The sequence below is a fragment of the Cydia fagiglandana genome, chromosome 4 (genome assembly GCF_963556715.1).
Source record: "Cydia fagiglandana chromosome 4, ilCydFagi1.1, whole genome shotgun sequence".
Classification (NCBI taxonomy): domain Eukaryota; kingdom Metazoa; phylum Arthropoda; class Insecta; order Lepidoptera; family Tortricidae; genus Cydia; species Cydia fagiglandana.
In genome coordinates, this window is record NC_085935.1 from 2846699 (window position 1) to 2873513 (window position 26815).

General features: G+C 38.3%; 1 protein-coding gene and 1 non-coding gene across 2 annotated transcripts in view; both read right to left on the reverse strand.

Moving 5' to 3' along the window:
* Nucleotides 1-26815, reverse strand: part of LOC134663393 (uncharacterized) — a 46020-nt gene that overhangs the window by 16023 nt on the left and 3182 nt on the right. The window contains exons 2-10 of the mRNA XM_063519756.1: nucleotides 25996-26214; nucleotides 25814-25954; nucleotides 25596-25736; nucleotides 25378-25518; nucleotides 25160-25324; nucleotides 24942-25106; nucleotides 24724-24888; nucleotides 24506-24646; nucleotides 2002-2250 (exon numbers count right to left, since the gene is read on the reverse strand). Coding sequence (XP_063375826.1) covers nucleotides 2002-2250; nucleotides 24506-24646; nucleotides 24724-24888; nucleotides 24942-25106; nucleotides 25160-25324; nucleotides 25378-25518; nucleotides 25596-25736; nucleotides 25814-25954; nucleotides 25996-26214 — 1527 coding nt within the window. The remainder of the gene's footprint in view (nucleotides 1-2001; nucleotides 2251-24505; nucleotides 24647-24723; nucleotides 24889-24941; nucleotides 25107-25159; nucleotides 25325-25377; nucleotides 25519-25595; nucleotides 25737-25813; nucleotides 25955-25995; nucleotides 26215-26815) is intronic.
* Trnai-aau (transfer RNA isoleucine (anticodon AAU)) lies at nucleotides 22787-22860 on the reverse strand. Its single transcript has one exon. It is a non-coding gene; the product is annotated as a tRNA-Ile (tRNA).

The following is a 26815-nucleotide window of genomic DNA, read 5'->3' on the forward strand; positions in this document are numbered from 1 at the left end:
GCCCCACCCCATAGGATACCCTTACCCCATAGGGTATGGTAGCATTAAAAAGGCCAAAATTTCTGTTCCAATGTGTTTGATCATGGAAATGTATTATAAAGAACTGATAGGTTTTTAGATCTTATTTCTTAGAATTTTTCAGAGTCAAAAATCAATCAATAATTCATATAATTTATATGGCGGTAACACAGAGTAAAGATGCAAAATGTACACACTTTTTTCCTGAGGGATGAAAAGAGCGTTGGGTTCTAAGCAATAGGAATAACATAAAATTCAGAGAAAGTTTTACAATGATGAAGTGTTTTTTAATGGCCACATGACAATACTGTCGATCATTGTCAATTCGTCAGTCATTATCAGACATCGTAAATTTTATAGCATTTTTGGTGCAGCGGAGTGGTGTTAACGGAATTGGTATAGATCATTCCAACAGAAATGGTAAATTAAGGTTAATATTAGCGTGATTAACGCTAATTAATCATTACGGTTGAAATTGTTTATACCAATTCCGTTAACGCCACTCCGCTGCACCGAAAATGCTATAAAATTTACGATGTCTGGTCAATACTATAGTCTGTATCTTTAGGTATTTAAATAAAAGTAAACAAACAATGGACCCGGGTATAACAGACTGCCGAACACAATTAAAAAGGATGCAGCTTCCATAGTGACCTTTAAGCTAAAACTACGTAGGTGGCTCCTCGACCACACGTTTTATTCATTGGATGAGTTCTACGAGCTTCCTAGTCAATGATTTTAGTAATAATAACATAAACTGTATGATTGTGATAATATTAACATAACTTATGTACCCTATTGTATGATTGTATTGTATGATTCATAATTTATAAAAATACCAAATGTATTTCCTAGACCTAAGCCTGAAACTGATAACACCAAGTTACAGGAACTTGGTGTTATAAATAAATTATTTGTATTTGTATTTTGTATTTGTATGTCCTTGGACCCGGGTATGTCCTTAAACCACGTCCAAGACCACCGGTGGACGGGCAGCAGGCGTCCCTCAAATTCGGTGTACCTACTCGACTGCGATCGCCAACCCGCCTGCCAAGCGTGGCGATTATGGCATTCACCCCCCAAAAAAGGGGGAGGCCTATGTTCAGCAGTGAACGTCTTATGGCTGAGATGATGAAACAAACAATTAGTAAAATTTCGGGTAGTTATAACATTTATTGATTAATCAACCAAATACAAAAGCGCCTGGATCAGTCACTGAACGACCTGACTTTAACCTACATTATTTGATCGTGTAATGTTTTCATCTACCCTCAACTGGCTCAAGGAGCCTACATTTTATCAATATCATCCATTAGCAGATAATTTATTTAAGTATTTACCTATTATTTATTTAAATATAATAATCTTTATGTGTAACATATTGAATATATAATAACTTATTAAAATAAACTAAAACTACAAAGAAATTAAAATTAATACTAAAATAAAAGAAACTTACCTATAAAATAAAAACCTAATTATAAAAAGAATACCCCCTCTAGCAGGTCCGCCTGTGGCATGGTACCCATTACGCTGGCGGCGTTTCCTCGCTGAACCGCCAGGGCGATTCGTTGCGAGAAATACGCGCCAGCTCTGGGATCCCCTGTGGCGTCAATCAGCCGTCCCGACAGGCCCTCACAAAGGCCTGCATGTCGGCTGACCAAGAGCCCAGTGTCTCTACCGCGAGCACCGCAAACTCGTAGTCCTTAAGTAAGGACGAATATTTGCGGCGCTTGAGAACCTGGGCCCGGTCAGCCGCGCCGCCGGCCTGGATGCGGGTCGCCTGGATATGGGACTGTGCGAAGGTATCTACGCACGTTGCGTTGCGTCCCACACCAGGGCCCTACCTAGAGGGCACTTTTATTTAAATACCTAAAGATACAGACTATAGGGTTGAAATTGTTTATACCAATTCCGTTAACACCACTCCGCTGCACCGAAAATGCAAAAAATACGGTGTCTGGTCAATACTAAGTTACTAACCTTCGGACTGGTGATCCTCGCGTCCCCGTTGACGGGCATCACCGGCAGCACCTCAGCCCTAACCCGCTCCCGCATGCCTGTCTGCGGCGCGGGCTCAACGCCGACGATCTCGCCGGGAATCCCGCCGGCGCCGACGCCGACCCCGCTCACGCCGTTCATGGTGGACTGGTCTTCCACTGAGCCGAGGATCTGGAGGACTGCGGCGCGGAAGTCCTTGTAGACTTCTTCGGGGTTCCGCTCGCCGTTTACCTGAGGGTTGGCAATATTTCTATTGTAATTCTATTTTTTTAAGCACAATACGTCTTCTAGGGTCATCCATACGCCGAACGAAAGTTAATTATCTCTTTAAAAACCAAAAGTTAAAGACACTGGAGTCATATCTATAGTTGTAACTAGCGCAGTTATGGCTTGTACTAAAATAGTGGGCGGTTTTTTTTTCAGGACTAAAAGGCGGAGAGAAAATGGATGAAAAAAGGATTAAAGGGAAAAGGAAGGGAAAAGGGATTAAATTAATAGAATATGTATGTGATTAAAATTACTTTGACTTAAAAAGTCTAGTAGAAAAATATTATTCTGTACCTACCCCTAAGTGTACATTTTATTCGATAGCGTGACGTGACGTACGCGTTTGCGTTAAGTGTCATTTTGTATGGGATTTTGAGTCTCCAAAACGACCCGCTTGGAGCGCTGTTCAACAATATATCCCATACAATAATAGACAATAACGAAAACGCGAACGCTCGTCACGTTATCGAATGAAATTTACACTGATGATTTCGTAAATATGATTTGAGACAGACACCACGGCCGGTAAGAATAAAATGACTTCAGTGAGTCGTGCTCGCACATAGATGTTTTTATTTCGTCAAATCTTTATCTAAATACCTACATTACATAAACGCCTATAATTTACCATTACCTTACACCTACCTTTATTACATTTATTATTTTAATTTACCATTTGTGCTATTATTACCATGCCTTCTTTCTAGACTATTCCATTGCTATTGCGTCGCGTTGTCCAAACTTATTTCGGCCCAACAAAACTTTCCCAACAAAACAATTTATTGAAGGCTTCTTAATTGCTCCAATTACTTGCCTTTTACCGAACTCACAAATCAATAGCCCAAGAAATAATTGCATTAAGTTCATCATATTTAGGTCATCCAGCACGTTCAACCCAACTAACGAAAAATTCATAAACGCCTGGCCAGCTCCACGCCTCTGAATATCTGATTATTTGATATCGATGTGTCATATGAAACTTGGCGGTGTAATTATTTTTTACTTGGAAATTTTAACTCTGACACTGTAGGTACAGAAAATGGCCGCTATTATAGCGTTTGATTATACATTTTTTATTAGATTATATACATGATTATAGGAATTGGATTGTGAAATTGAAAAAAATGTAGTATATTATTATTGCAGTATTGAATGTTAGCTGATATAAAATGTATGATATAACCAATGTCTTTTTAATACTATTTTAGAGAGTTAAGTATAAAATAAAATGGTAAACGTATACCTAAGTAAGGTGCATTTTTTTGAACGCCAATAAAGTCATAGACTGACGATGTGGTCAAGATATCTTTCGACCGAATATATCTACTTACCTAACAGATAATTATTTTCATTTCCAAAACCGATCTGCAAAATTATTTTTGCACGACCATTCGATATGAATACGGTTTGATTTGTTATATGGTTTTTTTTGTTTCGTATAAAAATGGCAAGAATGAAATATTTTACACATCATCAAAAGCTTAATTTGCGGATATAAACTTTGAAACATAACTTTCGTTATCAACATGTTTTACTTTTGTAATTTCATTTATTATTTATTATTATTTATTAGTCGCTATTAGGATTAGGCATCTAGTCACAAAACTTTTAGTACTAGTATTACACACGCATTGGATGAATAAATCTACAATGCAAAAGAACGGGTATAACATCGGCTTGCTATAACATAAAGAAAATGAAAGAGAATCACAAATAATCTTAGCATTGTCCAACTAACTGCTACTATTATCTTGTATACGGAAAACCGTAATAACAAGTTCTTCGAAAGATATAGGCCATATATGAGTGTTATAATCTACCTCCTGAGCTCTTATTACAAAGGCAAACAGGCAAAAATATATTTATTTAAGTATTCTTCAAGTTACCTAAGCGGAGCCATATTCTGGATCGTGCATTTGTAGGTATTAAAATATTTTTTTTCTCCCAACTACTCACAGGTTAGCCGAAATAGAGCCCTTATAGGATAAAGTTCATATTTGTACTTTTATTGTACCTATATAAAGAATTAAAAAAAATAAGAAAAAGAAGAATTATAAAGAATTAAGTTGTAACTAACCTGATCCTGGCCGACCCATATTTTTAATTTATATAAATACTAGCTGTTGACCGCGACTTCGTCCGCGTGGAATCTTATCTTACTTATTTTACATCTTTAGTACCTATAATTTTCATATCCAAGCAATGTTGAAATTAAGTACTTTTCTTTTTTAGCAAGTTGTATGAAGTTGCTGAAATTACTTTTCTTGTATTCTCATAATAGGTACCTATGCCCTTATACAAAGATTCAAGTTCCGCACTCACAAAATGTCTGATCTCCATACAAACTTTCAACCCTTTTCTCACCACCTTGGGGGATAACATTCAAAAATGCTTGAATTAGTTTTCATGTTTTTTAATTTAATACCTTTTTTGCAAAAAGCTCAAGTTCCTAGCATAAATTAAATTTACACCCCAAGACGAACTTTCATCCCCTTTTGAACCCCCTTTGGAGTTTAATTTCCAAAAACGTTGCAATTACTTCTTTTCGTAATCGGCTATTATGTCTTTCTAAGAAGTTTCAAAGCATTTGTAATGGATTCAAACTTTGAACCCCATTTTAACCCTGCTAGGGGATGAATTTTACAAATCGCTGAAATCACTTTTATTGTCTTCTAATAATATCCCCAAATACAAAGATTCAAATCTCGCGCTCGAAAAAATGTATGATATCCATACAAACTTTCAACCCCGTTTTCACCACCATAGGGGATGAATTTTCAAAAACGCTGAAATTAGTTTTTTTTGTATTTTAATTTAATACCTTTTTACAAAGTCTCAAGTTCCTAGCTTCAAATAAAATTTGCACCTGAAGACGAACTTTCATCCCCTTTTTAACCCCCTTAGGGGTTGAATTTCCAAGAACGTTGCAATTACTTTTTTTGTAATCGGCAATTATGCCTTTCTAAGAATTTTCAGTAGTAATGGGTTCAAACTTTGAAACCCATTTTAACCCTGTTAGGGGATGAATTTTACATAACGCTGAAATTACTTTATTGTATTTTAATAATATATCTTTTAACGAAGCTTCAAATTCCTAGCTCAAAAGAAAACTTTAACCCCATAAAAGCTTTCATCCCCTTTTTAACCCTGTTAGGGGATGAATTTTACAAAACGCTGAAATTACTTTTATTTTCTTCTAATAATATCCCCAAATACAAAGATTCAAGTCCCGTGCTCGAAAAAATTTTTGATATTCATACAAACTTTCAACCCCTCTTTCACCACCTTGGGGGATGAATTTTCTAAAACGCTGAAATTAGTTTTCTTGTATTTAAATTTGATACTTTTTTACAAACTTTCAAGTTCCTAGTTTAAAATAAAATTTGCACCCGAAGACGAACTTTCATCTCCTTTTTAACCCCCTTAGGGGTTGAATTTCCAAAAACATTGCACACGCTTTTTTTTTGTGATCGGCTATTATGCCTTTCTAAGAAGTTTCAAAGCATTTGTAATAGATTAAAATTTTCAACCCCTTTTTAACCCTGTTAGGGGATGAATTTTACGAAACACTGAAATTACTTTTCCTGTCTTCTAATAATATCCCTAAATACAAAGATTCAGGTCCACCACTCGAAAAAAAATTTGATATCCATACAAACTTTCAACCCCTTTTTCACCACCTTAGGAGATGAATTTTCAAAAACGCTGAAATTAGTTTTCTTGTATTTTAATAATATATCTTTTTACGAAGTTTCAGATTCCTAGCTTAAAAGGAAACTTTAACCCCATAGAAACTTTCATCCCCTTTTTAACCCCCTTAGGGGTTGAATTTCTCAAAATCGCTTCGTATTTCTTGTACACTTTATAAATGCAATCTGGTGTGCAAATTTCAACTTTCTGGCTTTTGTAGTTTCGGCTCTGCGTTGATGAATCAGTCAGTCAGGACACTTGCATTTATATATATATAGATTTTAATTTATATGGTTTATCAATTATTATTTTACAGACTGATATACTTACATATAAGTTGTGCTTTCACCTTTTCAGCTTAATAAGGCGAATATGAACATTATATTTAACGTTATATTCGACTGGTCAGTAAAGGCCGCTTACTATGTACTATCACGTTTAATACGATTTCTCGCGTAATACACACACAGGCTAGTAGGTACAATTTGTTTTAATTAATTTTTTCACGCTTTTCCATCTAAGGCCCATCTGTAGAGTGATCCTTTCAAACTATTTTTAAGATGGTTTCACTGTATTTTTTTTCGTACCATAAATAAGACGAATAAGAAATGCACTTTTGAATTGCAACGTACATTATTATTTTTTAAGTTTTAACATAAGGTCAAGGTCATTTATAACAACATCATTCTCATCTCATCTATCAAGGGAATGCATTGGAATTGAATTTTGCTTTCCGAATATGGTTGAGCGTTCGCGTCACAAGCAAACGTCTTCATCGCTTTCATGCATTCATAATGCACCGATAGCCATCATCGTGAAAAACAAACGTCCAAGAAATGCATGCCTATTATGCCCTGTAAAGCTAATATTTTATGAAGACACGTATACTGTGCCGGACATTAAGAATTTACGGGACATATCTTGAACACATGCCGGCTCCCACGGCTGGTTTTACATGCTTTGTGTACGGTCGTTTTAAATTATTAGGTAGCTTTTGTTATTTTACTGGGATATTATTTATTCTGGTTTTAATATGCTAAAATTACATATGCTTCTAGGTAAGACTGTTTATGTTTATGGTTCAAGACAAGAAAGAAACATGATTGTTGAATAAAATTAGATTTGTTCGTAATATTTCGATCGCTTTGGATTAAAAGTTAAATATGTTATTTCCTTTATTCGTAGCAAATTACAAACAAGTGCTAATATAATCTACATTTTTTTAAACATATTTCATTTTACTTGTATCTCTCAGAAGATACTAAATTATAAAAATATAAACCGAGCATTTTGGGCAAGTTATACGATACTTTTAGGACTGAGGAATATTACAATGTTAGTATTATGTTCATTATACATGTTAAAACGTACTTTGGCCATGTTTTATTGAAATCCACGCAAATAACGTCGACTAAAATGCGACTAAAGGAATCGCGTGACGTATGCCTAGTGTTATCGGCCGACCATTCCGACAACACGGCTTACACAGGAAACGACGCCATAATTGGGTAAACAACTACGACACGACCGGCCCTAATGCATTAAGTGAAATGAAAGCACGTCTAAATTATAATCAAGTAATAATAAATAAAATCATTTATCTTTTTTTTTTTTCAAGTAATGCCTTGAAACATATCTTACAGACTAAGCCCGATTCGAACAAAGCTTGTAAGAAGTCACAGCTGTACGATACCGAACTGTCAGTGTCAAAAGTGATATTTTTCGGTGAATATTTCTTCAGCCAAATAACGTCACTTTTTATCTACATATATAGATCTTAATATTGTCCACAAATATTAATATAAGATTTAAGTCTCCCGACCGTTACAGTCTCTCGATTTTCGAATAGTGATGATATTAGTTAGATACCCTCAAAGTTTATTATACTTATACCATTAACAAAACTCTGTCCAAAACTTATAAACCATTATTAATTTGAATACAAACATAATTCGTGCCTCGCTTTAAAGCATACAATTTTCACGTACAACATTAATGAGAATGTCCGATAGCTGATCACGTCAAGCCATATTAGACTTTATTTTATTATAGATAAGTATCATATCGACGTTAACGTGATTATCGATGTCTTACAGGCCAATTCGAGTGTTAGTTATTCCATCTATTTCCGATATGATATTGATTTAGTGATGTATCAGTGCCAAAAGTGACATTTCTTGAACCTTAAACGTCACTTCTTGACACTGACAGATCTGTATCATATCGGAAACAGGGGGGCTACCGCGAAAACCGAAATTCACAAATTGCGGGGATCTTTCTCTTTTACTCCAATGAAGGCGTAATTAAAGTGACAGAGAAAAATCCCCGCAATTTGCGAACTTCGATTTTCGCGGTTATAGCCCAGATCGCATAACTGAAACTCGAATTGGCCTATTAATGTTTTGTAGACAGAGACGAGCCAGCGACGATTTTTATTGGATAAGGTAAACGGCCCCAAGTTCGTGTTAGTACGTTATTTCGTTAGTTTTGTTTCTGGCGCAAATAATAGGGAATTCAAATATTTTTTATTCAAATTATACATATGAAAAAAATCTGTAATATTTAATCTCTTCAATAAAATAATAACCAATATTTTAGTGATTAAACTGAGAATAATACGACGGTCGAAACTGTCAGATGGCCGCGAACAGCTGTGTTGTATGCGTGCACTTTTTTTAGGCGTAAGGTGCGCGCTCTCACTTGTTAAGCTTATAGGAAGGAAAAGCTAAACCCATTCGAATAAAAGTTTTTGAGAGTGTTTCTGTGGGTTCGTTAGTAATTGATTTGATAAGAAAAAAGATTGAATATATGCATAGAAATAACTTAAAATTGCAATAAATCGACTCACGAAATAGCGGTCATTTTATTTTTTGTGTGTCTCCTATTTCGTGCCACTCACGAATCAAGGATTTTCTAGATACATTTTGAGTGCTTGTTTTTAAATATAACAACGAAGATAATTAAAAAAATAAATTAGGAAACAATTAATGTATTTCATGAAGTTTCGTATGAGCGAAATTCGGTATATGTTTTTTTCACTAGAATTCTCATAAAACGAGTTTGAATGTGACCTGAGTTAAAAAATTTAAGGTATATTCCACGTATATTCTCATATTAACTACTAGCACAATTTTATTTATTATTAAATTTATTTGATTTATTTTTGTGTATGTTTAAATTTAACGTATAAGATAGTAAATTATTTTTTTGTAAACAATTTTTATTTTTTAAATATTTATAAAAATATTTTTATTTTTTTATTTATTTATATAGTTTGGCTTTTAATCAAGTATTAAAGTACCCATGGCGGAGTTGCTTCACAAACTGGAAACCATCAGTATGGAAATGGGACTTGCTATTAATAAATCTAAAACCAAGCTCATGATCATTGACCGTTTCACAGCTATCCAACGCACCAATCTCCTACGTGACTACGAAACCGTAACCCAGTTCCAATACCTTGGCTCACTGATTACCAACAAAGGAAGTAGCGAACCTGAGATACGGAGACGGATTGGCATGGCAAAGTCTGCAATGACCCAACTGAGCAAAGTTTGGAGAGACCGTAATATTAGCCACCGGACTAAAATACACCTGGTCCGCACCCTTGTCTTCTCCATTGCTCTATACAGTACAGAGACGTGGACTTTCAAAGCCGCTGATAGACAGAGAATCGACGCTTTTGAGATGTGGTGCTGGCGACGTATGCTAAGAATACCATGGACGGCCCGCCGCACCAACATATCTATTCTAAAACAATTAAAAATAGAAAATACTCAACGTCTATCCACAACCTGTTTGCAACGAATATTGCGGTACTTTGGCCATGTTGCACGCAGGGATACCAGCAATTTGGAACGCCTTATCGTGACCGGTAAAATAGAGGGAAAAAGGCCTAGGGGTAGAAGTCCCAAAAGATGGTCGGACCAAATAGCGGAGGAACTAAAAATACCTGTCAGCGACGCACTCCACCAAGCTACAGAACGGGACCGATGGAGACAACTAGTTGACGGAATCAAACGGAGTCACGATCCTCAGTAATGAGGGACCGATTGAAGAGAGAGAAAAGTACCCATATGGTTTACAAAGTCTTAATTCAACCATTAAAATCGACTAGTACAAAAAACTATAAGCTAGCTCTCAATATAACATTTTTTTTTAAATATTATTTTTAATTTGACCTTCCAATTATTCGTAAGTATGTAAGACCGTTAAATATTTAAAATGATTATCCGCATATTATCACCAATTTATCTAAGAAAACTTTATCCCGAAACAGGGGACACGAATTCACGAACTTAGGAGCTGACCTAAATTTGTATCACGAAATGGGAGCCAAATAAGAGGTTCACGAAAAAATTCATATAAAAAAAAGTTTCAACTAAAACACTACAGTTTATACATTAAATGATTAACAAAGAACATATATAACTTATTCAAAAGCTTTCAAGGTATTGATATGCTTAGTAATATTTAGAAAAATATACAAACTCTCAACTCACTCTCAAGAGCCTTAACCTGCCGAAACAGGGGCCCTTTACCTTATTTATTTTAAGTAGTTGTTAGTCTTAGATACACGCAGTTATGTTTATTTCTTATGAATTATCGATGGTAGAAAGACGACGTAAATAGTTTGTTTTTCTGTCTGCCGGTCATGGTAGTCAAAGTTTTTTAAAGGCGTGTCCAGGCGGGGACAATTTTTCGCCAATCTGACTAAATTGTCCGATCAAATCCATCCAGATATTGCTAATGAAATGGAGTACGGACGCAAGAATAATTTATGACGCCAGTAGTTTCGTTTTGGGGCATTTTTTTCAATCTAGAGGGCTCTAATATCACCATAAATCTAAAATTAGTGTATATTACTTACTTACTTGTACTTAGGTAATTAATTTGGTAATTGACGCCAATTTCTCTGGACTCCACTTAAAGTACAACTAAGCCCTGCCCTAAGTTAGAGATTATGGACGAGACAGCAATATAATTATGCGCGTGCAATAGAGATAGCAACAGGCGGATCAATGTATGAAAATCTGGAAAGCCCCTCTGCTTTAAGTAACAATATTTAACTTATTCCTGTTTTATCAAGTAAAGCGGTATCCTGACGGAGTGATCAAAACTACCGATTTGATCAGATATTAAATTGGCGTCAATCTCCAATGTAATTACCAATATCGGTCATTATCGGCGGCTAAATTCGGCGAGCCAAAGTGGCGTTTGCGTCAAACGTCCTGATTCGATCGGGCATTTTAATCAGATTGGCGAAAAATTGATTAGTCTGAATACGCTATAATAACCAGGAAATATTTATCGTACATATTTTGATGCAACGGATTATTATTATTCCTTTATTCATCATTTTTCTTAGGCTAGGTTTTTATAATATGTATATAAAAGTAAAATATAAAAACACTTACAAAACAATAAAAAATACATATAAACACATTATAAAAAACCTAACCTAGGGTGCCGCCGGCAGCGGGGCAGGGCCCAAGCTGCCGGTGGTCAGGGCCGCAGTTATTATTATTATTTCTTTATTTCTTTTATTTTCTCAGCATTTCATAAAATACTGGTGTAATGGGATGCACGGGCCAAAGCCAAGTGCATCTCATATTAATCTTCAAGGTTTTGATTGTTTTGGGTTTGGTTTGATCCGGGTAGAGTTTGTGTAACAGATGGACGTTGATTCTGTGTGGTAGGGAGCTGTAGATCATTGTGAAGAAATTTCCTAACTATTCGGCATGTGTTCAGAATAACTGCTTTTTGCATTACTACGTATGAAGACGGCGGCAAAGACAGGGTTTTTATGGAGGCATGTAGCTGTTGTGGGATAACACCTGTAGTGGACAAAACTATAGGAACTATGGTAACGGTTCTGAGTTTCCACATCCTGGCTATTTCATCCTTAAGGTCAATATATTTAGTTAACTTTTCTGCTATTGTACTTTGAAGATTATGTGTGTTCGGGATTGCAATGTCAATTAAGAGGGCAGTTTTATTAATTTTGTCCACTACAGTGATATCCGGTCTATTGAAATGTGTTGTGCGGTCAGTTAAAATGGCTCTGTCAAAATACATTCTATGCGTCTGGTTTTCTAAAACACTGTTTGGCGTATATTTGTAGTAGGCGGTGGCTGGTTGGGGAATCAATTTGTATTTCATTGCTAGTCTCTGGTGTACAATATTGGCTACCTGGTCATGTCTGTGCTTGTAATCGGTCTGAACTATTGCTCTGCATGCTCCTGTGATGTGCTGAATGGTTTCTCCTGGGCTATCGCATTTTCTGCATAAATCTGCGGTTCTATTTTTCATGATAAATTTTTGGTAATTTCTGGTCTCGATTACTTGGTCTTGAATAGCAATTATGAAGCCCTCAGTCTCCGGGAAGAGCTCGCCACGATTCAGCCATGCGTTCGACGCCACTATGTCGACATTGGGTTGGCTCAAATCATGGCGGTGCCTACCGTGTAGAGACTTTGCACTCCATTCGGCTATTTTGGTTTTGTGGTCGGTGATTGTTGCTGTTTTCTGGGTAGCTCGGTCTTTCAGGTTTAATGGTGTAAACTGGTTATCATTTTGTTCTATGGCTTTATGGATAATAGATGTATTCGATTTTTGATGAAAGTATGTTCTCAATGTTGTAATTTGTTTATTGTGTAGGTTAATTATATCCGTTATACCTCTGCCGCCTTCTTTTCTCGGTAGGCTTAGTCTTTGAATACAAGATCTTGGATGGTGTTTTCTAAACTTAGTCAATGAAGTGTTTATTGTTCGCTGAAGATTCTTAAGATCTGATTTACTCCATTTAATTATGCCAAACGAGTACGTCAAAACTGGTATTGCATATGTATTTACTGCTTTAACGGTGTTTCTTGAATTCAACTGGGTTTTGAATATGGAGTGAAGTCTATGCTTGAATTGCACCTTTAATTTATTCTTAGTTTCCCTGTGATGTATCTGTTGTGATTGAAAATAGCCTAAATACTTGTACCCTGTGTTTTCATCTAGTGGATCTATTATTTCTCCTGACTCTAAGGTATAACTGTGTTTGTAGACTCTTCCTGCTTTAACTGAGTTGATTTTACATTTGTCAATTCCAAATTGCATTTGAATGTCATGTGAGAATTCTTCAGTTAAATTTGCCAGTTGTTCCAGGTCTGTTTCGTTAGAAGCATACAACTTGATGTCGTCCATGTAAAGAAGGTGGTTCAGATGTATTTTGTCGTTTTCCGTCTGTCTGTTAAGTCTGTCATTCATCATCAATTTAAGTGGGTGTCCTTTGTGTGTGTTATTAAGTGTATTAGATAAGGGATTAAGCGCGAGGCAGAACCAGAGAGGGCTAAGAGCGTCTCCCTGGAAAATACCTCGTTGTATGTTGATTGGATCTGTTTCCATTCTTCCAGTCGGTGTATTGAGTGTAAGTCGAGTAGTCCAGTTCTGCATTGTAGCCTGTAAAAATTGAATGATTTGAGGGTGAATTTTATACAGCTCTAGTACTTTAATTAACCATGAATGTGGTACTGAATCCTTTTTATAATCAATATACATTGTATGTAAATCAGATTTGGATTTGTGGACTGCATTTAGTATAACAGAATCTATCACTAATTGCTCTTTGCAGCCCTGGCTTAGTTTTCTGCAGCCTTTTTGTTGTTCAGCAAGGATATCGAGGTTGTGGATGTGTTTGTAAATTAATTCTGAAATGCAGCTGGTGATTATTTTATAAACAGTCTGTAAGCATGTGATAGGTCTATATTTGGCTGGGTCTTTAAGGTCACTAGGGTCTTTTGGGAGCATATATGTCGTTCCAGCTGTGATGTATATCGGCATTGTACCTGGAATAAGAATAAAATTATTAATGTGGTTGTGAAGGTAAGGATGGATTGTGGTGAATTTTTTATACCAATAGCTGTGGATGTGGTCGGATCCTGGCGCTTTCCAATTGTGTAACTTTTGTATCACTTCGCGAAATATCTCTACTGGGATGAATTCAAATTCCATAGTATGTGCTTCGGAGTAAGCTGTCTCCTCCCTCTTAATCCATTCAGCTTCGGTGTTGTGCTCTACAGGGTTTTGCCAGATGTTTGCTCAGAATTGGTGTAAAGTTTCTGTGTCTGGAGCTTGGTTTTGATTCGAGTTATTTTGACTATTTTCGTGGCTATTGCTACAAGCGGCTTTAAGTTCTCTGTAAAATTGCTTCTCATTATTGATGAACTGTGAGTTTTGGTCTTTACGGAGTGTGCAAGCTTTGTATCTTTGGAGACGACTAGAGGTAACAGCAAGTTTTTGTTTCAACGTGTCCAAAAAGTGTACCAGGTTTGTATTAATTCCCTCATGTGTGGAGTGTATCTCATACTGTTCTTTAATTCTCTCTACATGTAAACTAAGACTATTGCTTCTATTGCCATTAATATATTGCGTCAGTCTACCTATTTTAATTCTCAGGTCTTTTATCCGTTTTAGTAATCTGTGCTTCCAGTTCGGTATCTTTTTCTTACGTGGTTGACGTGGTGAATCGGGTTGTATCAGGTTGAGTTTTGTTCCATTGGCTTTCGCGGCGGTCCATGCTGCGCAATACGTTACAGTTTGTAATGTCAGAAAGTCAGTATCTTTATTGATATTGTCTTCAAGGATTTTATTATTTATGTATGTAATTATATTAGACAAACGTCTGGAAGGTTTCTGTTTGGGTATAAAGGGTCGGTTAGTGGGGTCTGTATTTGCAAAGTGTCCTAGCGCTTCATAGAATATTGCATCTATTTCCGTATTACTGTCTACTTCGGGTTGTGTCTGTTGTCCTTGGTTGGTTGATTGTGAATTTGAGTTAAAATCATAGTCACTAAGGAATTGGATATCGGTCAGTACTTCAGTGTTTGATGTTAGAGTGTCTGGGATAACGTTTTGTTCAGTTTTTCTGTCTGTCTGTCTCGTTGTAGTCAGTTCTTCTTCAACTTCTTGTCGAATTTCGGCAAGCCTTTGATCGGTTATGTACTTATTATATATTATAGTCCTCCTCTGGTCAGCTACTCTCTGTTCACTAACATGAGCAAGTGATGGAAATTTTGCTATAAACTGCTGATGTAGTGGTTTTCGGTAAGCCGTTCTATTTGTATCCAATTGTGTTATTTGCAAGTACAATCTTATTATCGCCTCATTTTGTTCATTTGACCATCTCTTTCGGGATTGTGTGATTCTTTGAGTACCTGTATTTCCGGCTATTTGCAAAGTTTGTGTGTTATATATTTCATTTTCTATTTGGTGTGTTAATGATGTTTGTGTATTGATTTGAATATCTGTGTGTATCCTTTGTAGATCTTCTTTGACTTCTGTGTAAATTTTATCTATTGTAGATTGGGGTATCATTTTCAAACGTTCTATTGCTCGTCTCTGGTCACCTACTCTCTGTCGACTAACTTTCATGTGGGGGTATTTTTCTATGAACTTTAAGTGTAACGCTTCTAGGTAATTTCTCCTATCCGTGTCTAAAGATGTAAGCTGTAGATAAGTGCGTAGTATGAACTCATTCATTTCATATGTCCATCTATTACGCTTGCATGTTTCACCCGCGGTGGGTGCAGTATCATTAATCTCGTTTAAGAGGTCATCCTGCACAACATCCTCGGGGGCACTACTAGACAAGGTGGTTTTAGATCTTGTCATATATGAAGGGCGAGTTGATGGGATGGAGGAAAACAGTGACTCTGTGTCATCGCCCGAATCGGCTGTAACTTCGACATCGGCAGCCCGCCTGCTCAGCTCCCGATGACCGGCTGTAGTATCTTGATTGACGCGGGCCCGCCTGCTCAACTCCGCGCCACCGGCAGTTCGCATACTGAGGCATCCAGTACCGGCTCCAGATGCGCCCCGGCGACCCCCGGGCAGCGACCGTAAATTGTACCTACATTTCTTACCTGTTTCCATGATAAACATTGAAGGTTGGGACCGTTAGTTTGGGAAGTGTTTTAGCTGGATGTTATGCTAAATGTATTAGTTCAGCCGTACAAAACGGGTGTGGTCAAGGTGTTGTAGACCAATTTATAGATCTTCTACCCGTAAGCCCCCCCACCACGACAAGGTGGTCCCACAGGGGGGTTATTATTATTATTATTATTAGATCTATTATAATGAACGTCCGACATGTATTTGATTTATTTGTTTATATCATAGGACATTATGAAATCGAATGCCGGTGGGCCTGAAAACGTAACCGTATGTAAATAGTTGCCGGCATCGTTTAGCGACCATCGGTGACATTGTACGTTGACCGTCGATCGATCGCGCTGCTTTATTGATGCCCTTCGACTGTCGCGTCACCGCCCGTCACTCGGACGCCAGGAAGCGACCATTTTCCGACTTCTTGATAAAAAAATTAACTGTTTATTACACACATTAATAATAAAGTTTATAAACACAACTCTTAGCGCCACTTGCACCGTCCCACTAACCCGAAGTTAGCCCGTTAAATAGTTAACACAGTGTCAAAATGTACTGGTAACAATGGTAACTCCAGGTTGAACCGATTAACCCCGGGTTAGCGGGATGGAGCAAGTGGTACTTAATCTATGATAAAGGTAGTTTTTGGCAAAAATTAAATTTGTGGTACAATCTTTTATCGCTGACTGTATTTTTCTTTCCACAGGCAACTAATACTCATCGAGACAATTCTAAAAACCCCAAACACAATTACGTTGTTTTATCACAGATTTCCTATGGCCACCTCCTGTCTCCATCGTCAGATCAGTTCGATGATACCATAATATTGCGTTGTGAAGTGTAGCAGAAGCAGTGTTGCAGAAGTGTATGCAGTCTCGTCTGTGACTGTATGCAAAAGTTGACGTTACTGAATTCTGTACCCCTAGTGTACATTTGATAGCTCGACGACGTGACGTACGCGTAGTACGAGTATAGTATGTTATTCTCGTATATTCACTACCAAGAGAGAAAAGAAAACTTTCTAATAATTCAGAATTGTGTATTTTTTACTCAACTTATTTTTATTTCATTTACTTAGTTAAAACATAACTTTTATGACAACATGTCTTTAAGCACAAATCACGTAAACAATACCAGTAATCAATAGACTAGAAAACGCGAATAAACGTAGTAATTTCTAGAAGGCTCCGCCCATACATATTAAATTAGAAAATGACCACCCTCGCCTCCTTGGGACCGCTTATTATTTTTTTAATACTAAATGCACTCGTGTGCTTAGAAGTTAGTGACTTTATCGGTTGAACAAGGTTATTCTTTTTTTAAATGACACGTGAAAGGGTTGAACATATTAGAGGGTCTTTAGTCAATCTTAAACTAATTTAACAACTTTTACTCCGGACCAACAAGAAATTATAAAAATGATGCAGTTCTATAATATAATAAAATATTAACTGGCTTTAATATGAGTAAATATGCAAATACGTTCGCATTTATAAATTTTAAAATTTTATAATGTATTTTATGTAATACTTTTGTAGCTAAAATTTACTAGGTTTTTTTAAAATAATTATTTTAAGGAGTGCTAGCTAATTTCATTTTAATGGGATGTCTTGTTGAGGCTTGCGAGGCTTGTTTTTCTAGGTACTAAAAATGTTCACTAAAATTTAAGGATATTTTTGTTAAAATTTCTAAACTCGCCTCATCGTAGCCATAATAAATGTAAGTTATATTTTTATAATTACATAATTTTAAGTATGTATGTTAGTTTGAAGATTTTTTTAAGGGCAGTCGCATGGAAATAAACATTGGTGTAACGGTTGTAACCAGTGTTAATAGCATAACATATATGTATATCAACAGATTATATTGGTATATTATTCTGTTAAGTATACTTTATTTAATTTAAACATATATTACGTGTTAAATAAGTAGACACACAATCTGTAATTCTGTGCGGTCATGATGACATACCGTTTACCTACTTATAAGATATTCAACTTGATTTTGTTTGCATGTCGCTCGGGTCATTCTCAGATCGTGGGTGGTAATCGTTCAAGTTGATTGTCACGTTCAAGGGTAAATCTAAAGCCAATTGTCGTTCGGATTTTCTCAAAAGGAAAAAACGGAACCCTTATAGGATCACTCGTGCGTCTGTCTGTCCGTCTGTCACAGCGTATTTTCTCGGAAACTAATACTGGACCATATAAGTTGAAATTTGGTACACATATGTGAATTAGTGACCCAAAGACGGACATGTAACGTAAACCAATTAATTTTAAACATGGGGCCACTTTTGGGGGGTAAATCTGAAAGTTAAAAAATAAAGTTTTGCAAACTATATCGTGTTAGATATCAAATGAAAGAGCTCATCTTGAGAATTTCAAATATATTTCTTTTTATAATTTTAAAACATATAGGTTAGAAGTTATTTAAGAAAATAGCCAAAAATGACCATCTAGACTCACTAGGTAGAAAAAGAGAATCAGGGAACTTAATAGAGACAAAACGGCTAGCTGTTCTCATTTTTAACCGACTTCCATTTCATAGAAGGAGGAGGTTCTGTATTCGGTTGTGGCTATGTTTTTTTTTATGTATGTTCACCGATTACTCCGAGACCCGTGGGTCGATTTGAGTAGTTATTTTTTTGTTAACTTTATGAAACGTTTTTTTTCTGCATTTCGTTGCAATAAGTAGTAATATTTTAATTTAATTCTCATTTTTCATTTCATTCTCAGACATTTTAAAATTTTGAGTTGCGAGCGCTTTCTCGCACAAATTTTTTTATTGAGTGCAAACGAAATTGTGTATAAAATCAGGCTCTGTTTCACTTTACGTAACTAGTGACAAAAATACCCGGTTAAAAATAACTGTTTTCTTTAACAAACCGTTTAAATTGCCACGTCAGTGCAGTCATGAATGAAACCTATTGTAAGAGCAGTGACGTAAAGGTTTAAGAATTAAGTAGATGGTAAAGGTACCCTATTCCCTAGTAGCATTTTCGTTGGGGCCCACGGTGCCAACGGTAGGGAAAACGTTGGGATGAGGTTCGTTCCGTAGCCAACATTAATTTTGTATTGGCCCACCATCGCATTTACCAACATTCGCTGTGGCACAGATGCCCAACAATGGGCCTTTGTGTATTTTGGTACCGTTGGCTAAACAACGATAATATTCGTTGGCCCAATGATGACATATATCGCATTTACCAACATTGGCAGTGGCAGTGATGCCCAACAATGGGCCTTTGTGTATTTTGCTACCGTTCGCTAAACAATGATAACATTCGTTGGCCCAATGGTGACGAATACCGCATCTACCAACATTGGCTGTGGCACGGATGCCCAACAATGGGCCTTTGTGTATTTTGGTAACGTTGGCTAATCAATGATATCATCCGATGGCCCAATGATGACAAATATCGCATTTACCAACATTGGCTGTGGCACTGATGCCCAACAATGGGCCTTTGTTTATTTTGGTAACGTTGGCTAATCGACGATATCATCCGATGGCCCAATGTCGACAAATATCGCATTTACCAACATTGGCTGTAGCATTGATGCCCAACAATGGGCCTTTGTGTATTTTGGTAACGTTGGCTAATCAACGATATCATCCGATGGCCCAATGATGACAAAAATCGCATTTACCAACATTGGCTGTGGCATTGATGCCCAACAATGGGCCTTTGTTTATTTTGGCAACGTTGGCTAATCAACGATATCATCCGATGGCCCAATGACGACAAATATCGCATTTACCAACATTGGCTGTAGCATTGATGCCCAACAACGGGCCTTTGTTTATTTTGGTAACGTTGGCTAATCAACGATATCATCCGATGGCCCAATGACGACAAATATCGCATTTACCAACATTGACTGTAGCATTGATGCCCAACAATGGGCCTTTGTGTATTTTGGTAACGTTGGCTAATCAACGATATCATCCGATGGCCCAATGATGACAAAAATCGCATTTACCAACATTGGCTGTGGCACTGATGCCCAACAATGGGCCTTTGTTTATTTTGGTAACGTTGGCTAATCAACGATATCATCCGATGGCCCAATGACGACAAATATCGCATTTACCAACATTGGCTGTAGCATTGATGCCCAACAACGGGCCTTTGTTTATTTTGGTAACGTTGGCTAATCAACGATATCATCCTATGGCCCAATGATGACAAATATCGCATTTACCAACATTGGCTGTGGCACTGATGCCCAACAATGGGCCTTTGTTTATTTTGGTAACGTTGGCTAATCGACGATATCATCCGATGGCCCAATGTCGACAAATATCGCATTTACCAACATTGGCTGTAGCATTGATGCCCAACAATGGGCCTTTGTGTATTTTGGTAACGTTGGCTAATCAACGATATCATCCGATGGCCCAATGATGACAAATATCGCATTTACCAACATTGGCTGTGGCACTGATGCCCAACAATGGGCCTTTGTTTATTTTGGTAACGTTGGCTAATCAACGATATCATACGATGGCCCAATGATGACAAATATCGCATTTACCAACATTGGCTGTGGCACTGACGCCTAACAATGGGCCTTTGTGTATTTTGGTACCGGTGGCTAAACAACGATAACATTCGTTGGCCCAGTGAGCACAAATATCGCATTTACAACATTGGCTGTGGTACTGATGCCCAACAATACCAGTTGAGTTTGCTTGTGGCGTCACTAGATGGCGTTACTGTCTCCAAACATCGAATTTATAGTTATTTTCTCGATTATTCCGGATATAATCATAATATTTTTTTAAAGTAACTTATAAATCTAATAGCTATAACTATAAAATTTATACATACATTAAAAAAATTGTATTTTACCAACATTTTCTCAATTTAAATCTCAAAAAACATAAATCTCGCTTACGAAGTTTCGAAGTGCGGTTAGTATATATACAAATTAGAGTGTATAGTAAGTGTACTTGCTTCGGCAGTACATATACTAAAATTGGAACGATACAGAGAAGATTAACAACAACTGCTGCCTAGGGCCTTCATGTGGATACAACCAATGCCTGCCGTAGTGTAATTGTGATATTTATCAGCAAAGGCCCAACGTCGTATTACACAACCACTTACTTAACGTAGGGTAACTGTAGGACTCGTAAACAAAAGCCCATTACATAATTAGACTGTAGGCACACTATAAATTACACAACTATGTACCTACGGTAGTATTGTAAGAATCCTACACAAGGCCCAACGTTAAAGTTACAATGTTGGCCCTTTGTGGGACAAGCTGTGTTGGGCCTTCAACCTGGTGCACGACTACCTACCGACCTACCTGACTTGCCGTTGGGTAATTGTTGAATTTGCAAACAGAAGCACAACGAAAAAATTGCCCTTTTTTATTTTTTTGCAGTTGGCCCTACAGCAAGCCATACGGCCAAATGTAACAATTAACCAACCATCAAACAAATGTGTATAGTCCCAACCACGGCCCAACCAAAACCACCACCGTTGAATAATTGTATGATTTATTTAAATAGGCCCAACGAAAAAATTACTCTAATGGCCCTCTGTTGGGAATCTTCGGGAGGGCCTTTGTCGAGGGCCCTCCAGCAAATCGTACGGCCAAATGTAACAATTAACCAACCATCAAACAAATGTGTATAGGCCCAACCACGGCCCAACCAAAACCACCACCGTTGAATAATTGTATGATTAATTTAAATAGGCCCAACGAAAAAATTACTCTTATGGCCCTCTGTTGGGAATCTTCGGGAGGGCCTTTGTCGAGGGCCCTCCAGCAAATCGTACGGCCAAATATAACGGTTGCCCAACTAATACGTAAACAAAGGCCCAACAAAATCCCTACAAGAAAATGCTATTAGGGTTAGGTCCTCTATTAGGTTAGGTACCCTATTAGGTTCAGGGTGTTTAGGTCTACATTTAGCTACACTGAAAGAAATGTATGCATAACAGATTGAATATTAAAAAATAGGAAATTGATTGTATAAAACATTAAATATTTTTTCTCCAATATGCTCGGAAATGTTCACCTTACTGTAGCAAAAATAGTACGGGAAGTTCTTCGTTAATGTCAAACTCTAACTAAAAAACATCAAACTATCGCTGTCCTGTTCTAGCGGACGGGAAGTAAAAAAACACTACAGTAATAACTTATTACTGTAGTGTTTTTTACTTTTTAATAATAAAAAACGCAGACAGCCAATTATTATTGCCGCGAGCCGCTTCTACACGACTCGATCAGCTATCATTTCACGTGTATGATCGTGCGAATACTGCTTAATAAACTCAAAGATTATTTTTATATTTTTTTTAAATCTCATCCGTGTTCATAAAGCTTACATAGTTTGTCAAAGGACTTTCTCATTTCAAACATAGACAAAGAGAATCATACTATCTTTGTCTTACACTAGTACTAGCACCCAAAAGAAAAGGATGGGTGTAGTTTTCCTGGTTCTTACTGACTGAAAAGTTGGTTTGACAAACTATATTGCGCAATTATATTGAATGAACGAATATTGAATGGTACTGAATGGCAGAATAAGTTTGCGCCTTTAACTTTTAAAAATTAATTAAAGAGGGAAATTGTTTTTGACATTTTGGATGTGAATGTTTGATTTGAGTGATGCTTGATGCTTAAATAATAATTATTTTAGCTTATTTCCTCGCATGTTTGGAGAAAAGCACTATATATGCCTCGGCAGGAATAGCAATTCGTGGATTCGTCTTGTTTCAAAATCAAAACTCATCCACGAATTGCCCTTTCCCGGCCTCTGCAATAATGTACTAATAAATAAGAAACTAAGGGTAAATTAAAATGATTGTACCTTCATTGTCTTATTTTATTTTTCATAAAAAGTACAAAAAGAGTTGTGGCCCATGAGGGGATCGAACCCGCGACCTTCGCGTTATTAGCACGACGCTCTAACCAACTGAGCTAATGGGCCGATGGATGAGCGCGCGAAATACATCTTCACTTTATCTTGGCGCCGAGACCGATATCTATTGATGATGTGACGATAATAATAGTAGCATTGCCAGGCACACTTATTGTTATGATATTAAGGTTGAATTTTTAATAGAGGTGAGTATGTATCATGCATAATGTTTTTTTTTTTCATTTTAATGGATGGTAAATTTACCAACGGGTTTGACATCATTTTATTACTTATATTTTATTACAATGCTTTATTTAAAATTACTAGCTTCTGCTAATCGGTCTCGGTTCTTACAATACAATAAACATAGCTTCTACTATAAAGACGTTACAGTGCATGTTTAGATATTTTTGAGCACCTTGTAGCGCTACAACTGTAGCTTAGCGGTGAATGTGTTTTTCAAAATAGATACAACAAAAACAAATACCGGTAGATCATTGAACCAAAGTTACCTTACACTTACGGCGCGATTCGGAAAATGAATTAGAGATTAACTAGATACGATATAGTAAAGATATGTGACGTCCCACGGATAAAGGTACCTTATGGCAGTTCTCGTAAGCGCTATTATCAACGCCGCTCCATTATTATTGCGGCGCTATGCGAAGTAAGCGCCGGCCGCCATAAGTTACCTTTTTCCGTGGAATACGTCACACATCTTCACTATTTCATATCTAGTGAATCTCTAATTCATTTCCCGAATCGCGGCGCCAGCCGCCATAAGTACCTTTTGCAGTGGAACGTCACATATCTTTACTATTTCATATCTAGTGAGTCTCTAATTCATTTCCCGAATCGAGCCGCTATACTACAATTGTTTGAAATATCCCAAATCAACAAAGCTATGAACAATCTAGCCGTTACCGCCCACGTATTAATTGCCTAGTGGACTGAATGTGTGCGTGACATCACCGCGTAGCGCATCGCTACAATGGCTACGAGGCGTAGAGGCCTACGACGTAACGCAGGCAGGGGTAACATTTTCGTAGGAGGGGTCGGCAAACTTTTGAGAAGAGCCAACTGCAGTAGAAAACACCAGTTATAGAAATCTTAAAGAGCCGAAAATGTTTTCAGTGGTCTTAAAACTCCAAATATGATTTTTTTGGTCCCTTGAAGAGCCGCAATGTACCTCCAGAGAGCCCCAATGCACCTTCAAAGAGCCGCCGTGCTGACCTCTCGTAGCGCTAAACTCGTAGCCAGCATTTTCCCGCTTTGTAGAGGAAAGCGACTACGGACAGAGACGCCGAGCGCGCTCCCGGCACTCTAATATCAATATCTAGTATATTGTGCAATAAGGACGATATGTCTAAATAGTCCATTACTCCCTAAGGAATAAAATATTCCATACTCGCTAAACCTGTGTGGACGAAGCTTCATGACATGTACGTGACACATAAATACACTAATATTTTTATACGGCCGAGGCGCGGTACTCAATTTGGCGCCCCAACGACTGTCAAATGTACTTAATATTAAGAGTAAATAAGAGCGATTAGAGCGGCAGTTAAGCCTCGGGGGGCTTTGTTCGCTGCCATAATTCTTTGAATGTATATAAATATTTTGTGCTAATAAATAAATTTAAAAAAAAATGTCACCGACTTACATACTATACGCCATACTATCGTATAATCTGAAAATATTTTGTCTCACTCACCGCTATCAGCATCCCGCTCTGATCGAAGTACTCGGCCACGGGCATGACGCTTCTGTAGAAGTTGTTGAGCTCCATCCGCGCCAGACTGAGCGCCACGTGCCCCAGGCGGGCGCCATACTCGATCTGACGCTCCAGGACCCGCTGTCTAATATACGCCACGTCTAACTAACTATACGACACGCAATAGAGCTGTGTGTGAAGTGTTTTGTCTCACTCACCGCTATCAGCATCCCGCTCTGATCAAAGTACTCGGCCACGGGCATGACGCTTCTGTAGAAGTTGTTGAGCTCCATCCGCGCCAGACTGAGCGCCACGTGCCCCAGGCGGGCGCCATACTCGATCTGGCGCTCCAGGACCCGCTGTCTAATGTACGCCACGTCTAACTAAATATACGCCACGCTGTAGAGCTGTGTGGGAAGTGTTTTGTCTCACTCACCGCTATCAGCATCCCGCTCTGATCAAAGTACTCGGCCACGGGCATGACGCTTCTGTAGAAGTTGTTGAGCTCCATCCGCGCCAGACTGAGCGCCACGTGCCCCAGGCGGGCGCCATACTCGATCTGGCGCTCCAGGACCCGCTGTCTAATGTACGCCACGTCTAACTAAATATACGCCACGCTGTAGAGCTGTGTGGGAAGTGTTTTGTCTCACTCACCGCTATCAGCATCCCGCTCTGATCAAAGTACTCGGCCACGGGCATGACGCTTCTGTAGAAGTTGTTGAGCTCCATCCGCGCCAGACTGAGCGCCACGTGCCCCAGGCGGGCGCCATACTCGATCTGGCGCTCCAGGACCCGCTGTCTAATGTACGCCACGTCTAACTAAATATACGCCACGCTGTAGAGCTGTGTGGGAAGTGTTTTGTCTCACTCACCGCTATCAGCATCCCGCTCTGATCAAAGTACTCGGCCACGGGCATGACGCTTCTGTAGAAGTTGTTGAGCTCCATCCGCGCCAGACTGAGTGCCACGTGCCCCAGGCGGGCGCCATACTCGATCTGGCGCTCCAGGACCCGCTGTCTAATATACGCCACGTCTAACTAACTATACGACACGCAATAGAGCTGTGTGTGAAGTGTTTTATCCCACTCACCGCTATCAGCATCCCGCTCTGATCAAAGTACTCGGCCACGGGCATGACGCTTCTGTAGAAGTTGTTGAGCTCCATCCGCGCCAGACTGAGCACCACGTGCCCCAGGCGGGCGCCATACTCGATCTGGCGCTCCAGGACCCGCTGTCTAATATACGCCACGTCTAACTAACTATACGACACGCAATAGAGCTGTGTGTGAAGTGTTTTATCCCACTCACCGCTATCAGCATCCCGCTCTGATCAAAGTACTCGGCCACGGGCATGACGCTTCTGTAGAAGTTGTTGAGCTCCATCCGCGCCAGACTGAGCGCCACGTGCCCCAGGCGGGCGCCATACTCGATCTGGCGCTCCAGGACCCGCTGTCTAATATACGCCACGTCTAACTAACTATACGACACGCAATAGAGCTGTGTGTGAAGTGTTTTATCCCACTCACCGCTATCAGCATCCCGCTCTGATCAAAGTACTCGGCCACGGGCATGACGCTTCTGTAGAAGTTGTTGAGCTCCATCCGCGCCAGACTGAGCACCACGTGACCGAGGCGGGCGCCATACTCGATCTGGCGCTCCAGGACCCGCTGGCGCCAACTCACTAGCACCACGCCGCTTATGGTCTGGATCTGAAATAAAAATACGCTTAATATGATATTGATTTTTTTTTTTGGAAATTCTTAGGAATTTATTGCCTTCCTTTAAACGAGCAATTCTTGGTTTTTTTTTTTTTATATAAATAAATATTATATGACATTTTTACACAAATTGACTAAGCCCCACGGTAAGCTCAAGAAGGCTTGTGTTGTGGGTACTCAGACAATGATATATATAATAATAAGTATTTATATACTTAAATACATAGAAAACAACCATGACTCAGGAACAAATATCTGTATCATAATACAAATAAATGCCCTTACCAGGATTCGAACCCGGGACCATCGGCTTCATAGGCAGGGTCACTACCCACTAGGCCAGACCGGTCGTCATGTTTATTTATACATTTTTTGAACAACAAGCCATATTGTGCAAGGTGATTAGGTAGGTGATACTGAACAACTTTTTCTATGTGACCAACCCCGAAATCCCATATCGCGTCCACTCCCGACATCCACTCGACTAAAATTAATGAAACGGCCAAAAATGTTTTTGTGATTTCGGAGTTGGTCCCATGGAAAAAGTTGTTCAGTATGGCCTACATAATCACCTCGCACAGTTGTTCAAAAC